General features: G+C 38.5%; 2 protein-coding genes across 2 annotated transcripts; one reads left to right on the top strand and one right to left on the bottom strand.

The window, feature by feature from the left end:
* Positions 1–475: 475 nt before the first annotated feature.
* ppie (peptidylprolyl isomerase E (cyclophilin E)) lies at positions 476–5,153 on the top strand. The gene is made up of 10 exons (XM_084096660.1): positions 476–614; positions 834–932; positions 1,079–1,122; positions 1,368–1,394; positions 1,504–1,585; positions 1,704–1,807; positions 1,988–2,111; positions 3,440–3,625; positions 4,314–4,456; positions 4,970–5,153. The coding sequence occupies exons 1-10, from the start codon at positions 584–586 to the stop codon at positions 5,036–5,038; spliced, it is 909 nt and encodes a 302-aa protein (XP_083952786.1). The 5' UTR covers positions 476–583; the 3' UTR covers positions 5,039–5,153.
* Positions 5,154–11,964: 6,811 nt separating this feature from the next.
* On the bottom strand, positions 11,965–17,142 carry kbtbd11 (kelch repeat and BTB (POZ) domain containing 11). Its single transcript, XM_084096221.1, has 2 exons — positions 16,747–17,142; positions 11,965–16,017 (listed from the first exon to the last, which is right to left on the bottom strand). Exon 2 carries the CDS (start codon positions 15,709–15,711, stop codon positions 13,582–13,584), a length of 2,130 nt encoding a protein of 709 aa, XP_083952347.1. The 5' UTR covers positions 15,712–16,017; positions 16,747–17,142; the 3' UTR covers positions 11,965–13,581.
* Between the last annotated feature and the right edge of the window lie 963 nt (positions 17,143–18,105).

The following is an 18,105-nucleotide window of genomic DNA, read 5'->3' as shown; positions in this document are numbered from 1 at the left end:
CCAATTTAAGTAACAAATTGATTCACATAAAAAAAAAAAAATTTAGAGAATTGTTACATAAAATAAAAACTAAGCTTTTTGGACTCTGTGGTTTACCAACTTTTACATTAGTGACTGGTAAATATATTTTAAATAAAAACGTTTTACTTTTATATAGAATGGTATGTAGTTTGTTTCACAGAGCGAGCCAATAAGTAAAATATATATGTTTCCACTTAGCTAGGAAAATTCAAGTAAAAAACTAACTAACTAAAAAAAGTAAAGCTGTTAATCCAGAGCTGAACAATTGACACTTATGCCGCGTTCCAGGCAACCTGTGTAACCCGTGTTTTTCCAACTCGTAACTGGGAGTACATCGATCTAGTACGAGTTCACGGGTGGGAAGTCACGGGTTTGACTGCCGTTCCAGTGCACTTTCACGGGTATAAGGTTGGAAAAACACGGGTTACAGGTTGCCTGGAACGCGGCCTTAGTCTTGTGAAATGAATGCCAGTGATGTTATTTGTCCTCCGCATCACTAGAGGGCGAGACAACGACCCGCACTGGCGAACAAAACAGTCAAAAGTCAAAGGTTACAAGCAAGATGGCGTCGAGCAAACGTGTTCTTTATGTTGGTAAGAAAAGCATCAAAATTATAATCAAAATAACAAACCCTTCGTTCTTACATTGCGCTAGTTTAACCCTACAGCCTCGTGCATGTTTAGGGATGCGATTCCGGTTATCAGCTGTAGCCAGGAAAGGGGCAAAGGATTAAATATCAGCTTGAATTGCACGGTCAATGAGTTTTTAACATGAAATATTAAAATTATTGGAATATGTTTTGTTTTTCTCAGGGGGTCTCGCGGAGGAGGTGGACGAGAAAGTGCTGCACGCGGCATTCATTCCCTTCGGTGACATCACGGATATTCAGATCCCGTTAGATTATGAGACGGGTAACTAACACACATAAATCAAAATACACTCCCATCATTATAAATCAAAAACACACTTTAACAAACAACAGAAACAGTTTTACGACTTGAAAATATCGCATCATGCGATGACTCTTTGTATCATGTTTGACTCTTTTTGTCCACAGAGAAACACAGGGGCTTTGCATTCATCGAGTTTGAGCTGGCAGAGGTGAATACGTGCTAAATCTGTCTTCAGTTAAGAACACATCCTCGAATATGGAAAATATTAAGCATTGGAACAACTTGTATCTTTTATTGTTAATTAATTCTGGTTCACTTCTGTAACCAATGTTCCTTCTCATAGTTTACACAAGTCACCCATACATGACTGGTTTGTTTGCCTCTACAAAAAAAAAAGGATGCTTAAATACACCAATAATTCACTTTCTCAAACTTCTGTCTGCTTTTTCCAAGGATGCAGCTGCTGCCATTGATAATATGGTGAGTTAATGAACCACTAATTTCTGTAGTCTCAGAAAACCTGATGTATGTCAGTCTTCCTCAGAGCTGGAAGTCTAGGTTAATATCTATTCGACTTCGTGTCCTGCAGAATGAGTCGGAGCTGTTCGGGAGAACCATCAGGGTGAACATCGCCAAACCCATGAGAATTAAAGAGGGCTCCTCTCGACCAGGTGAGGTTTTTTCATTGCAATGGGTTGCTATAATAAACTCTCACTCATTATGCTGTTAACTTATTTCTTGCAATTCCTTGAAACACAAATCTGAATTACATTTCTGCTCTGCTCATAGTGTGGTCTGAAGATGACTGGTTGAAGAAGTTCTCAGGGAAGACTGTTGAGGAGAGTGAGGAAGCGGAGTCAGCTGCGGAATCAGCCAGTACAAACACTCAGGAGGTGGGAATGTTGTAATAACATTGGTTGGTTTTAGTATGAAATTATATTAAATGTCTTGCATGCCATATTTGTATAACAGTTTATATAAATTTTTGCTCAGTGTCGTATGATCTGTTTAGGTTTCATATTCTGATATTTATCATTAATGTTTTCTGATTGGTATTTTGTGTTTCTGAACAGGGAGAGCCTCCAGCTAAAAAAGGCAGAACTAACCCTCAGGTCTACATGGACATCAAGATTGGCAACAAACCTGCAGGTCGACTGCGCTTCCTTCTACGAGCAGACGTTGTGCCTATGACTGCAGGTCAGACTCTGTAAATTATCTTTAGAGGCTCCTATTTTCAAAATGTACTGTGAACAATTCAGCCATGCATATTTCATTTTAAATTTTTTGGCCTGATGTTTTTTAATCAATTTGAAAACTGGTGAAATGACAGACTCTGGTGACGTATACTGAACTTCTCTAATCATTTAGTCCACATAAACTCCACCTGTTTCTTACAATTGACTTTAAGCTTGCTTTCAGATCTGCCTCCATCCCATCAACAATTGATGGACAGAGCCAAGTACTTTTTTCCGTTTTCGATAAGCTGTTGCACGGTCCTGTTCAGGACATCACAGCACATTATAGTGATGTGCATATCTGAATTCTAAGGATAATCTGCGAGTAATAAAAACTTTCCTTACATCCAAACTTTCCTTGCTTACCACCTAATCTGGTATGGGAAGATTTTCTTATGATTAATAGTTTTCAAAAGGCACTTATTTCCAGGATTTATTGTCAGCTTTTTGACTTATTGATGATTGCTCTATTGCTAACTTAAAGTGCCTGGGAACATGAGTCGGGTTAAGAGTTTGTGGATGACTGGTGGGTGAATGCTATTAATAGAATCCATTCAAGCTCAATATGTGCACAGCTTGGGCTCATACAGTTTAAAATACTGCATAGGGTTCATTATTCCAAAGCTTGGTTCTCTGCAATTTACTTCAACATTGATGACAGTTGTGCTAGCCTACATGTCACGTCATATGTCATTTTTTTTCTGTCCAATGCTTCATAACTATTGGAACAACTATTTCGAGACTGTCCAAAAAACTTTAAATCAAGATTGATGTCTGCCCTACTACTGCATTCTTTGGGGTTCTTAAAGTTTGGACTCTGTTTTCATCAAAACAGTTAGATATACGTGGCTTCACTTCTTTATTGACTAGATGGTGGATTTGATTTTTTTGGAAGTCCACCAATCCTCTGGGTATTTCACAATGGCTTGTTGATACTATGTTTTTTTTTAAACCAGAAAAGATAAGATGTTCTCGGTATGCCAGCTGAGGTTCTTCCCATGATAAATGGCAACACTTTAGAACATATGTTCACTCCCTTCAAACTTTGCCTGTTGACTGAATTTCTTTGAATCATCAGTCCCCTCCCCCCAAATTGTATTGTGCCGATCAGGTGTGGAAATCTAAATCAGAGAAAATCATAGGTTCGGGCGGGTGTATGATTTATTTTTAACAGTGGATTCGGGTGACATTTCAGCTGATCAGCGCGTCTCTATCACATTAGCAGTTTGCCAATTAAATGTTTGGTGCTTTGCTGAAAAGAGAAACTTCTGTTTTGTTTTTGTTCTGCAGAAAATTTCCGCTGTCTGTGCACACATGAGAAGGGCTTTGGATTCAAGGGCAGCAGTTTCCACAGAATCATCCCTCAGTTTATGTGCCAGGGTGGAGATTTCACCAATCACAATGGCACTGGGGGGAAATCCATATATGGAGGCAAGTTTGAGGATGAGAACTTTGTCCTCAAGCACACCGAACCAGGTGAGATGAGTCCTCAGCTTGAGAGAAGTTAGATGTGTGTGTGTTTTGAAAGGTCTTTATTCACAAAAGCCTTTGAGAACCAATGTGTGTTTCACACATACTCCGTTTGCCCATGTTAACTGGTTATACTTATAGCATTCACACTGCAATGCCAGTGCATTGAAGGATTGGTGCGGTGCAGGGATCGTTTCCTCAGTCTGTTTTTTTTTTTTTTTTTTTGTGCTTCACACGCTGAATTAAAGTTATATAGCGCTTGGTTCATGGTCAAAATGAACGTGGATTGACATGAAAATGTAGGCTAGTAATTTTACCATAAATGCATAGAAGTAAAGTACAGTACTATTTTTTTCACAGTCATCTTATAATGGGAGGGAATTTCATTGGATATTGGTGTGGATTGTAAGTTAGTTTAAAATGTTTATGATAGTTTCCCGTAAGAGAAGTAACTTGTTTAAAGGTTTTGCTTCATGCTTGAGCATCTTAACATATAAGTCTATATAGAAATAATAAATTGATTCTAACAGTGAAGCGCACTGCAAACATGTCTCGTGTGAAAGCTCAGTGAGTGTGTGCTGCTACTGCACTACAATACGTAATGCATACATACTGCAAACGGATCATGTGTATGTTCAGGATCAGTTAGTATATTTGTTGATGTTGATCTCATGTTCTCTGACTATGCACTCAGGTCAGCTGTCGATGGCAAACTCTGGTCCCAATACTAACGGCTCTCAGTTCTTCATAACTGTTGATAAGACAGACTGGCTGGATGGCAAACATGTGGTATTCGGAGAACTTGTAGAGGGCATGGACGTACTCCGGGCCATGGAGGTAAGCTGAGGGAGATTGGATTTGCAATCGCTTATGACTTGACTATTAAAAAGTTGGTAGTCAGTAAGATTAAATGTTTTTGAAAGATGTTTCTTATGCTTTCTGAGGCTGCATTTAAAAAAAATGAGAAATACAGTAAAAGCTTTAATATTGTGAAATATTATAATTTACAATAACTGTTTTCTATCATAAAATGTAATTTGTAATGTAAAATGTAAAATGTGATGGCAAAGCTGAAAAACATTTTTGATCCTTCAGAAATCATTCTAATATGCTTGTTTAGTGCTTAAGAAACATTTCTTATCAATGTTATCAAAAATTGATGTTTTTTCAGGATTTTTTGACGAATAGAAAGTTCAATAGAACAGCATTAATTTGAAATAATCTTTTGTAACATTAGAAATTCTTTACTGTCACTTTTGATCAAAAGGAATTTAAAATGCTTTGTTTAAAATATTAAAATTACTTTTTGTCCTGTTTTTTAATGACTTTGTATCTGTACTGTTTCCTCAGGCTCAGGGATCAAAAGATGGCAAAACCAAACAGAAAGTCATCATCTCTAATTGTGGAGAGTATGTGTGAGATCAACATAATGTGTGTGTCTGTCTGTGTGTTTGGGAGTGAGAGAGAGTGTAAAGAAAAGCTGTTCATTTTTTTGTAGTACTTTGTAAATATCTAAATAAAACTTTTATACATATCCTTGTGATTTTTGTCCTGCTAATTATTGGCCTGTATTTAAAGGTGGGGTAAGCTATATTTAAAAGAACTCTTGGACATTTGAAATAAGAAATGGCTGAAGACGCATCATTTTCGACAGCACTTTATCCAGTAATACTAACACATATTCTATTCTATTCTATTCTATTCTATTCTATTATTAAAAAAAAAAAATTACATGTACTGCGTTGGATTAAACTGAGAAGGGTCATAGCACTTGCATATTGTTGTCCTACTGTTAGTTTAACTGCTTCTATTGTTCTCATTTGTAAGTCGCTTTGGGTACGACTGCGAGGTGAGTGCACTAACAATGACGCTAAACACCAGAATGACCTGGCTGGAGCATGCAGATCGTGGTGGTGCTGCACCTGGGCGGGGCTACACCTGTCACCCCGCCCCATACCTACTCTGATTGGCTCCATCGTCTTTCACAGGCATACACAATAGAAAGTGTGTTCATTGTGTAGAAAGGAGTGTAAAACTGGAAAAGCTGTGCAGTTTCACAAAGCCTTCATTATAATGCACAGAAGAAGAAAAAAACATTATCCTGTAACTCGCAATGTCCCTGAAATTGTTTTGGTAACACAAACTTTGTTTAAGGTCTTTGGGCGAAAGCAACGACCCCACAACAAACAAAAAAAATAATTGGTTTATTATCCACAGCAGGAGGGTCAGTGTCTTTAGGTAGAGGAATGAATTATGAATTAGGCAAAATCATTTATGGCATTTTGGTTATTTCATATCATTAGTATGAGAATAGAAATGAAATCGTTATCAGTAACATAAGACATAGGCAGCCTACCGAGTTACAGAAGGTTTATTGTTCATGCAGAGTTGTATGATAATTAAATGACACTGCAATAGGCTAATATGACGAAATCGAGAACATTTTATCTGTAATATTATTTATAGTAGTATTTATAATGATTTGGAAAGAACGCGATGGAGTCTGTTGCTAATGAACGCAACTTCCACGCGCATCTGACTGACAGGTCACTACAGCGCGTTTTTAGTTCAGTGCTGTTGTTAATGTTGTGGTTCAGCAAACAGTTTCGTAAATTCAGCTTAACAGCATCAGATACATTTTTTATTTATCATTCAACTGAACTGTGCGCACGCTCTAGACAATTTGTTTTTGCAGTACGTCCTTGAATAAGCGATGTTTTACTTCTGTTTCCGTTTCAGGTGCGGCCAAAATTAAATGTGAAAACATCACATTTCGACTCAAATTGTATCCGAAAATCTCACAGCCTCCGCGGTCAAATATTGTGATTCACTCTTAGAAGTAGCCTATATTAAATCGAGATCTCCGAGACCCGTGACCGAATCTTTTGAACCGATTATTTTAAATCAAACCATGCACTACTCTGACCTACACCAACTACACAACAACTAGGCTACATCATGTTTGTGTACTTTATTGAAGACGAATGAGCCAATCAGAGTTGACTCCCATTATAAGGCTTGGAAGAGCCAGGACATTTTTTTAATATAACTCCGATTGTATTCGTCTGAAAGAAGAATGTCATAGGATGGCTTCAGGGTGAGTAAATCATGGGCTAATTTTAATTTTTGGGTGAACTATCTCTTTAAGTTAAATTCCCCTGGTGGGATTTTTTTCATTGTGTCTGTTAAATCTGAGAATAACACTATAAAGTTATATTTTAGTAATATTTAGGTCTTCAAGACATATATTTGTTGGATTTAAATTCAGAGCATCTGGTTCTCATGGTTTTTCTGTCATTGGATTAACAATTTGGTAGAAGTTTAGGATGTTTAATTTCTTAAATGTATAATGAATATTACTGACTCCATCCTCTAGATGGCATCAGTGCTCCAGGAAAACCACTGCAGTAATGACACACCCAACAACAGTAGAGCAGTTAACCGTATGATCAGATCTCTCTACAAAGAATATTTCATTTTAATTATTATTAGCATAGTGAATAATAGTTGAGGACCTGAGCTATTGACACTAGGTTTGTGGGTTCAGTCCTAATAAGGAATGACTCTTCTGTCAATTTATTAGCATGGCGCCCTTGAGTAAGGCACTTCACCTCAGGTCAACACTTCCCATAAAGTGTAACAGCTGAATTGAACATGTTCTGCTTCCTTAGATCCCAGAGCTGCATTTATATATATTTTAAAAACTTGGTGAAAAATGAACACAGCTAAAATAATGAACCAGGAAACCAAAAGATATTTTATTGCAACACAGAAACTTTAGTTTGTGAGATATTAAAATGACATAGAGACACTAAAAAGCCATCAAGCCATTTGTTTTAAAAGTATATTAGCTTTAAACACATCAGCAACTCAGCAAGCAATGCCCCACCCACACCCCCCCCATGTGACACTTTGGTTGCCTTGCCAAAAGCATCTTGATTTCAGCTGAATATCTGAAGAGTTTTCCAGTTACAGAATATTAAAAAAAAAAAAACAACTAGATCACGGGTTCTCAACTCTGGCCCTCGAGGTCCACTTTCCTGCAGAGTTTAACGCCAACCTTGATCAAACCCTCCTACCTATAACTTTTTAGTAATCCTGAATAGCTTGATTAGGGTAGGAACAAAACTCTGCAGGAAAGTGGACTTTGAGGGTCAGCGCTGAGAACCCCTGATTTAAAGCTGCAGTCCGTAGTTTTTCCTCTTTGTCGCCATCTCTGTTCGAAATCTGCAATTGCAGTTATTCGCGGAATTATCAACTTTACGTGGGTTGTGCCTCGGCACGGCACAGCGCGGATGAATCCAATGTTTTGAGGAGAATGTGCGGCTGTCAGTCACCGTGCCGGTGTTACGGATCAACTGGGGATCATGTTAACTGGGGGAACGCGCGTGCACGCAGATAGTTTTACCTGGATTTCCAGACGGCTACAGATTCGTCGCAGCCATTTTTCACGGATCCATGATTAAAAACGTATGTTTCACCAGTTGTATACACACTGGTATGCACAATAAAGCGATTTGTTTTTGAAGTGTATATTCCTGCGTATTTGACGCAATTTCAAAGAAGTTTAACATACTTTAGTGTCAAGCTCAGAAACCACGCATATGTTAACATGGGGCATTCGGTTTCATTGGATGAACAGACTTGTCCGCGCACTTCACGTGTAAGAATCTTCTTCTCAACATTAGTGTATCATATTTTCTGTAGTGTGTTGTCATGAGTTCTAATCACAAATAACAACAGATGTAGATTAAATTAAAGTAGCTAGACTACCTAAAAGAAACATAAATTGCAAAGTCATTTACATTTTTTCCAGTTGCATTTATTGATCTGCATATAGCCTTTTATAATGGATTATTATTTTGTATATAAAAACACTTATCAGCTTATTTTACTCTGCTGATTATATTAAGATCTCTTTTCTTAACCAGCTCTGACGCCTCCGTATCCTTTTCCCTGGACATAAAGCAGCTATGCTTATAGGGTCATGAAGTTAATTATCTCATGAACTTGTAACATTTTCAACAGATTTATAAAATAAAAAATAAATAAATAAAAAATAAAAACTAATTTTGACTCTTCTTCTTTCAGAACAATTCTATATAGCAAATATAGTAATATTGAATTGTACATTGTGTCGAGTTTTCCTGTAGCTCAAACAGTAGAACGTTGGTGCTTGCAACGTCAAGTCCATGGGTTCGATTCCCAGGGAAAGCAAGAACTGATAAGAATGTAAATGTGTACCTTGAAATGCAATGTAAGTTGCTTTGGATAAAAGCGTCTGCCACATGTGTACATGTACATTATGCTCAGTAGGAGCATGAACTTGAATGTTGTGTATCTAATGTCTTGTATTGGACATGTAGAGAACACTTTGTCTTTAGTGATTAAAGTCATGTGAAAAACACTGAGAGGCAACCACAAATTGTATTACTGAAATAAGCAAAACATATGATATAGTGATAATGAATTATTACAAATATATACTGATATTCTCTATGGCTAATATTCTCATAGGCCTACATCACTAACCTCTTAATCATTTGTCACCTCACACGATTAGCATGACCCTAGCTCTCTAAAACAATAGGAAATGCTTTGTTTACTTTTTTGCTGACCTCTTTAACAAAAGAAATATGACACAATCTTTTTATGTAATATACATTTAGATTATGCCAGTTCTCTTCATTTGACTGGTACCATGAATATCATTAACATATTCTCTTTACTTGTTATTCATCACATCATGTGCTTTCATTATTGTCGTCTGCTAACCGTTAGGAACAGATTAAAAGGTCTATAAATTAAGTGTCGTTGTTAGGCCATATACTGCCACAGCAAATGGACGCAATTAAAGTTAGACAGATCAAAAACTTTGCAGGATAACCAACATCCCGATCGCTGCTCAAGAAAGGAGCGTGATTATATAAAGAAGGAGATGTGAACATTTCACAATGAAGAGTGATGGTGTGTTAAATTGTTCTTAAAAAGATAATACAACTGTGACATTTATTTACTAATATAACATGATTATATTAAATGGAGAGCAGCATAGGTATGAAGGCCAAACTGGCCAATGGGTAAGAAAAATTTATACATATACATTGCAAAACAAGTAACTGTTCTTCATTAACGTAACTTATTCTATAGTTTGTTCTCCCTTAGATTGAATGTTCAGGATGTTGAAGGTGGGACTGTGTGGTCAGACCTTCCACTGTTGGCAAATACGTCTGTCCTGCATGCATGCACATTTGCCTATTTTTCTTTTCTTCCTTTTGTTATTGTTGCTTTCATACCTGTTAGCTAATAAATATGTTTGTTGAACATTCCCCTGAATAAATTGTTATGATTGTTAAATCATAACAATAATCTGCGAATACACACGCACTGCAAAGACACAATGTCAATAGCATAATTTATTTAATCTACTTACAGTTGTCGTCAGATATTCAATTTCATTGAAACGAATGTAACAAAATAATGTGGGCGTGGTCTGTGTCGTGAAATTAAAACACATTAAAACTTCCCTTAAATGCGTCTGAAACATTCAGCGGAGCAGCGACAGAGTAAACAACAGTGTCCTAATATGATACAAACATTTACCAATAACGTGGAAAGCTTTTAAATCTGCTCAGTGAAAGATTCGCTGTGACGAATCTGTCACCGGCGTTCAACATCTGCTGGAAATCCAGGGCTGCGTTCAGCCCCGACAAAACGTTGCACAACGTTTTTTAAACAGAAACGGTGATGCGTTGAACACACTGTTCTGATGACGCAAGAGTTGCAACTATGGCAGCAGAGAAGGCCATTCTTTGTGTTCTTTGTGAAGAATTTTCGGAGCCTGATGAAGTCGGTATAAATATGTGTTTAATACTACAAAATATGCCCGATGTTACAGTAACTGCACTTGCCGCCCAGAACAAAAGAGAACATCCCAATCGAGTGAAGGGATTGCTGAAACTGAAATGGAAGCACACACCTAATTCAGACTAAAACACATCTATTTAGCCTCACATACTGACTTTATTTGTAGTTCATACTGTTTTAATACCCTGTATTTTCTTTCTCATTTTTAGGAAAAACACTTAATTACCATTGTTTATTTCTATACTTGCAATGAAGCTAAAAATATAAACAACTACATCATTATGTTGATATCCTATATTTTTTACAATAAAACTTTCGACAAACATGTCTTCTAATATCCTCAGTTGTTGCGTATACCGAACTGCATCAAACACATTTGTAAATTACTTTCCTTGAACCCATTTTGCGAGTTCACTTTAATACCGCGTGCTTTATATACATGTTGCTGCTGATTGGACTTTAGTTCTGACACACCCACCAAACAAGAGAAAACGTATCTCAAACCCCGTTGCACACCGGTGCACGCCGTTTCCAGGAAACATGACGTTCAACCCGGAAACCGTAGCAAAACGTTGCGCACCGTTTTGAACTTGAACATGCCCCAGGTAAAACTATCTGCGTGCACGCGCGCGTCCCCAGTTAACATGATCCCCAGTTGATCCGTAACACCGGTGGTGTGGATACTGTCATTTGGAATCACAGATTCTACTTTTTGGAAGTATGACCAACATAAGAATTTTCACCGAAAAATGTCATCTGAACAAGTAAGTAACATCCACTTTTTTTCTGACCAACTAAGGGGGAAAAAAGCATTGCAGTAAATCGCACTGATTAAATCTAACGATCGCTTATGTCTTACCTGTCTAAAAAAGCTGTCTCTGCGTCCGTTTTGAACCCCTTCAAAACATGGAGTTCACGCCACCTTTCAAAAGCCCTTCCGATATTTATCCTTGTTTTCGCATGGGCCCGGTTGCAGTCTCTTTTTTTCTGAAGCCACTCCAAAGTCCGAAGTTTTTTGCATTTTACAACGGGTGAATCTCCAGTTGTCACTGGTGATTGTCGTTTGAACCTTTCTGGATCCACCATCAAACTGATAAGTTTAATTATATCAAGTGCTGTGAGAAAAGGCTATAAATCTCCACCTCCAACATCCTCACACGCAATATAGCCTACTAGCCGAGACTCCTTCTTTATGTGTACAGATGTGACGTAATGACGCAAAGACATGCTCGAATTTCCCACAGAAATCCACCAGTACCACTGGAATTAAAAACATTATTACAAGCTTACTGTTATGAACCGAGCTAAGGCAAGCAGATAGTTTTGAACACTGGCTGTTTATGTACTTGCTCAAAAATTTATTTTGGATAATTTTTAACCCAAAAAAGATACAGACTGCAGCTTTAAATACTTCAAAAGTGAACAGTTGGAGAGCATTTATGGATAATTTGTCAGTGACTTTGAGATGTTTACTGGAATGATGTTGTCTGTATTTATTCAGCTTTGTTAAAAGTGATTAAAGCACATAGGGTTGAGTAAAAAAAAAAGTGAGCAAAACATTCACATTCAAGTTCATAATCATACCAACATTCATGCTCATAATTCAAATTCCCTTAAGATTTTTTCAACAGAATTGCACTACAGAAACATTTGTAAATCCACACCCTCGAACCATTATTCATCTCATTTCCTCCAGAAATGTCTGTTCAGAAATGTCTAGGGAAATACTGAAGCGTGAACAATTATATCTCAGTAAAATACTCCTGGATGCTGAATATCACAATGTGTCTACACAGAATGCAACATCCAAGTTATAAATTACACTATGATGCCTCATAACATGCTATGGACACAATATGAATGTTTTGTTTTGTGATAGTGTCTGTCTCTCATGGGTTCAGCCTGAATTCATAAAATACAACACTCCCTTCTGTTCAAGATTTCGACCAAGTGTGTTTCTCGGGGATAAATGTTAATGTAATTGTAGTCTTCATTAACAGCAGGCTTAATTGCAGTATGATTCTAAATTCATTAATGATTTATACATATCGCATACAGAAAATGTATTTCTAATGAGAATGTAATTTATCTTAATGTTTGTCTGTTGCTAAATCTTAACTGTTATCTTTGGCAATGATTCAGAAACAAGGAACAGACACTCATTTTTTTATTTTGCCTTCTGGACTTTCCTTAATGAAAGTGTTAAAATATCACCCAGAAGAGTCTCAGGAGTAAAAAGCCACTGTGCACGCTGTAATGCAAATACACAGGGTTGAATTTTAAAGTAATATTTGAGTAGCAGCAGTTACAGAAGTCAAAGTCAAGTGCTCTGTGCTCTTAATGTTTCCCTAATGATACTCTAATGTTAGTAAAGGTTATGGCTTCTCCTTCAGCTGCTTTAAGATGTTTTGCTTATTGACCCTGGCTGTAGCAAAGTTCTATAATTAAGAGCTTTTTTTATGTGGTTCAAGAATGTTTTTTTTATTTTTATATTTACTTCAAAATCTATTTGCATAGAACCTGTTGGTAGGAAACAGGGTCGCATTATTACACCATGTGCTTCAGTTGTTTATTTGTGCTATTCATCGCCATTTTAAGGCTAATTCACACTATACGAGACGCCGACCAACAGCAACAGAAACATTTGTTGGGTTTAGTCGGTTTTTAGTAGGTTTAAGTGGAGTGTGTCAGGTTGCGGAATGTCTGGTGATTGTTGGCATTGGTCAGCATCTGTTGATGCAGTATGAACTAGCCTAAATGGATGTTTTAGGGTTTTTTTGCAAATTCCTGTGGCAAAGTTCATTCTAAATGACTATCCAATACCAATTCCACAAAACAAATGAAGGATAAGACTGCACAAATGAGCTATAAATGTACGACTTTCTTCGTCTCCAAAGTTGGAGAGGGGCTATGATTTTAAGGCGCCAAACATACATTTGTTTTTCTTACCATGCAAAGAAACACATTCCAGTTTCAAGCACTACGTGCTGGCTCCTTGAACTTCTCTGGAGACGATGTTTAATCTATAAATATTGACCAGGCATTCTCTTTCTCAAGCGACTCCGAAGGGTCATCAGAGGGATGAAATATCCTACTCATGCAATTCTTCCACCTCTCTCAGGCAAACTGAGAATGAAAGGGAATAAGATCCCTTTGGCCTCCACAGGTGCTTTTAGAGACTCGTCTTTGAATCGACCTCCATCCTCTTCCACAACAAACTGAAGAGTCTGAGATTTATTCACACAGTAGATGCAATTATCGATGACGGCGCATCGAAATGGCAGCATGCAGCCCTGCTGCTGGGAGGCACAGTCATGCCACATCTTCACAATGGTGTTGTATTTAAAGACGCTGATGCCCTGTTCGCGGTTAACGTCGAATCGGTAGATGAAGCTCTTGAGAGCCACCATGTCTGTGGATTTTTTCCTGCTGTTGTTGTAGGGACACTCCTGCCATTCGTCTCTCTTGGGGTCATATTTCAGCAACCGATAGAAAAGAGACCCTCCCGATACATACAGCTCACCGTTACACGTAGTGGCTTCGTGAGCCACTGCAAATGCCCCTTTAGGTAGAGGAGCCACCGCCGTCCAGCGGTCCATTCGAGGGTCATACTTCTCCACCGTGAAAAGACATTCACCGCCAATGGCATACAGGTTCCCATCCATGGAGACAAGCTTGAGTTGCGATCGTGCTTGGTTCATAGGTCGGACTTCGCTCCAGCGGTCTGTGATGGGATTGTAGCAGAACACTTTGTCTGAGACTTTGCTTTTCTCCCCAGTTCCCCTGATCCCGCCGGCCACAAATAAGTAGTTGTACATGGTACAGATACCACAGCCCCTGGTGTTGATGTCGTCCGGCATGACGGTCAGGGTGTGCCAGTCCTTACTGCTCGTGTTGTAGTAGTAGATCATGTGATTGTCCTCAAACGACGTGATGGAGAGGGGACTCTGGGGACGGCTGCTGTTTCTGCTGGGCGGTCTACTTCCTACACGTTCAAACACATCGTTAAGTTCCGCCACCATCAGGCACTTGCGGCTCTCCATCCGTTTGCGCAGGATGAGATCTCTCTCTGAGCCTGTGAGGCGCCCGTAGACCGCTGGATCTCTCAGGACCTGGAGATAGTTGTCGCTCATGAATCGATAGGCGGTTTCTTTCAGTTCATTTAGTCGCTGCTTTTTGGCGATAGTTAGGATTTCGTAGCAGTTCTCAGGTGTGATCTGTGTGGATATGGTATCAATAGCAGCCTGTACCGCACAGGGCATCTGCAGGATCTTTGCCCCTGTGATGACATCCACAACATTGTCTTTGCTTACGCTCATCTGGGAGGTGTAAACATAATCTACAAGCACCAATAAAGTCTTGTAGCTCATTCCTTTTACCTTCAGGATGTCTCTAGAAAGCCTGGCTTTAAAATAATCACTTTTCTCAGCTAATACTGATTTGTGTGCTTGTATTTTCTGTCCACCCACCTCTATGACTAAATTCGGCTCTTCTTTTGCAGAGAGAGCTTCTCTTACTGCAGATCCACTCTGCTTTAACCCTTGGCTCGATTCCAGCCCAGTCTGTCCAAATGATGTTCTGTAGCGGGTCTGATCTGCTTCTTCAGAGGAACTTATAAAGCATCCCAGGGTTTTCTCAAGTGACCTCGTTTCCTGGGAGCTTGAATAGGAATGATTTCTGTCTTCTGTGAAGGAGACATTTTTAATGTCAAACTGACTCGGAACAACCTCCCCATCTCTTAGGGCGTTGGATAATTTGTCAATTTCCTCCTTGTTCTCTGGTCTGAAGCACAGAGAGGGTGCCAAACTGCAAGATACCTTTGTTCCATTCGTTTCTTCTCTAATATTCCCTTGACTTGAAGCTTGACTAATATTTCTCAAACTGAGGTCTAGATTTTGTGCTCTTCTTGAGTCCAGAGACTGAATGTGCTCTTGAAATCCACTGTCGCTAGACACAGTGTCTTGTGCGTATTCGGCACCTGTTATAGCACCGTAGTGTCCCAAGCTCCTGTTGTCAGTCAAACCTCCTGATTCAGACGTATTCCAAGTACCCTGGAGATCCTGCAGTATTTCCATGCTAGGGATACCTGTTTTCCCCATAGATGGGACATTGTTGTTGTTCCCTTCAGTGGGGATTGGTGATTCTGGAGAGTCAGGGTTTGCAGCGTGAAATATAACGTCTGCTTGTACTGTGAACATGTTTCTGTCTTGCAGAGTGTTGTTCATCTTTCTGTAGTTGCGGCACACTGTCACTCATTTAGTGCTTTCAGAGCAATAAGAACAACTTAATTTGTCAGAAGTGTCTCCTTTGCCGACTGTAGAGCTAAATTAATCCCAATGAGCCGCATGAATGACTGGCAGATCCTAATTATTGGGGTAATGATATTTCAGAGACAGCATTGCTAGGAATGTCCTAGTCAGACAGGTCTTATGTTTGTTCCATCAGAGTACATTTCACCCAAGTAAACAAGAAAAATAAACAAAGTTTTCTTATACTGAGAGAAGATTGTGTTCTCAGCTCTGGGTCCAAACCTTCCAAGAAAAGAAAACAATGTTATTAATTTACATAATTACAAACATATAACCACAATTTATATTCCTCGTTCCTAGTATATAACTATCATGTAATCCAAATGATTAGAAAAAAAATGGTAAATATAAAATGAAACATATCTTCTTTTGGGGGGAAGCCTCCTATTTATTTCTTCTAACAAGGCAAATTATCTGTCTGCTGCAATGACAGTAACATATATCGTAAGCAAGGCATAATGAGATACTGTTCAAATACTCCTCGCAGATCAACACCAAAACGCTAAGACACTATAATGCGCACGCGCACTATTCGCAAACCTACTAACAGCTTTAAGGATTAAATCTTAAAGACGTCGAGAAACAGAGAGATTCATTAGTACCTTAAGTTAATATTCTGTCATTAAATAGTCGTTACATGACCTGTTTTATAGATTTGATAAACGAAGGCAAATAGAGAAATTATTGATCACGCCAAGAAAAAGGTGAGGCAGTTTCAGACAAATAAAGTAATCCTTGAAATAATAATATTGAATACATTATAAATTGTTCAATATACAAGGCCCTAGAACCCCAGTACGTGATAATTGGCAGCATTTCTTTGAGCAATTCCTTACACAAAGCGCTATGCAAGTCAGTGACTGTCTATCCAAATGCACCGCGCTGCAGGGAGTCTAACGTTAGACATTTGTCTGAGATTGTCTTGAGTTTTTCTAAATGTAGACCACTTACCCATTCACGTGAATGTACTATCCATCCCCATAATGTAATAAAACGGCAGTTCAGCAAGAACTTATCCTCCTCGACCAACTGTATGCGTCTGAAAGCCTCGACTGGAGAATCAATATATCATTATTTATGCAGATGAAGCGAAATATATTCCACAAAAGCCATCCTGTGCTCCGGATCTGATCGACACCACCTCTCTACCCTCGGAGTGTTTTGCAGTATTTGGATTTTACTGTTAACGGAGAGGTAGTTATTGATCTAAACCACACCCCCGTTTGTGTTCACCCTCTACACATCAGCTGCTGATCAAATCCGCGGTTAGCGCGCGACGTTCCTATAGTCTCGACGCGACGCGCGCGGCCAAATGAAGGATGTTGCGCAACGGTCTACGGGAACTCCCAGCAGCGCAAAGAGCATTTGAACGTTTATTGCATAAAAAAATACGGACGTGCCAAAGCATTTTAGGAGTTTCATTGAACGTTTTAAACACCATTATGCTGCAATAAAATGTAGTGGTTTTCTAAAGCAGAGAAACTAGCCCAATCCGTAATGACAGTGTTTTGTAAAAAAAAAAAAAAAAAAGTCACCATATATTCTATATAAAAAAGCCCACAAAATAGGAAAATTTGTCATTTCAGGCTTTAAATTGTCTAGAACAGATTGACTTGATCTGGCCTTCTCAAATGTGGTGAAGTTTTATGGGCGCATTATAGAGGAGAGGATCATTACTCTCCATCCTGATATTATGGGCTGGACTGCTCTTCAAAAGAGTTACTATGGTAACCACTCAGAGAGAGCAACACATCAGAGTTAAGACTGTCTGTCAGCCTGACAGCACATGGTCATACTGAGATGTCACTATTAGCCCTCTAAATACACACATCAGCTGTTCTCAGTCTGAGGGGACTCACAAATATCCCTGAGCCCGCAAAGGCTGAAAGCATCACATATATATAAGTGTGGCATCCTGTGAGGGAGGAAGTGGAGGGACAGCCTCCTGCAGAACAACTAAATCTCACCCTTTTTTCTTTTTTTTTGGAGGATGCCTATTGCTTTCATAGCATTTTGAGGACTTTGTATCTCAAACATCAGAAGTTTCATCCACTATTAATATGACAAGTAGATATCAGATCAAATATTCTTACAAACACTGAAATATCAGCAATTTTCCTTTGTTAAAGAACTGTAAATACAAGTATAAGAACTCATTTACTTAGGCATTTTGCTAAATGATTATTTTTAGGGGTTGTCTTGATAATTTTTCCATTGTGCAAAAATCTGTATTTCATATAAATCTTAAAATTCTCACCAAGTGCATAGATCAAGTGAGAATATCGAAGCATCCAATAGTAATCAACCATC

This window comes from Abramis brama (assembly GCF_963993115.1).
Source record: "Abramis brama genome assembly, chromosome: 21".
NCBI classification, from domain to species: Eukaryota; Metazoa; Chordata; class Actinopteri; order Cypriniformes; family Leuciscidae; genus Abramis; species Abramis brama.
This window is presented reverse-complemented; position numbering and strand designations above follow the sequence as displayed.

Coding starts and splice junctions, on each gene's coding strand:
- ppie (XM_084096660.1), top strand. CDS start 584: ATGGCGTCGAGCAAACGTGTTCTTTATGTTG. Junction 2,112..3,439: donor CGTTGTGCCTATGACTGCAG/GTCAGACTCTGT, acceptor TTTGTTCTGCAG/AAAATTTCCGCTGTCTGTGC. Junction 4,457..4,969: donor ACGTACTCCGGGCCATGGAG/GTAAGCTGAGGG, acceptor CTGTTTCCTCAG/GCTCAGGGATCAAAAGATGG.
- kbtbd11 (XM_084096221.1), bottom strand. CDS start 15,711: ATGAACAACACTCTGCAAGACAGAAACATGTTCACAGTACAAGCAGAC.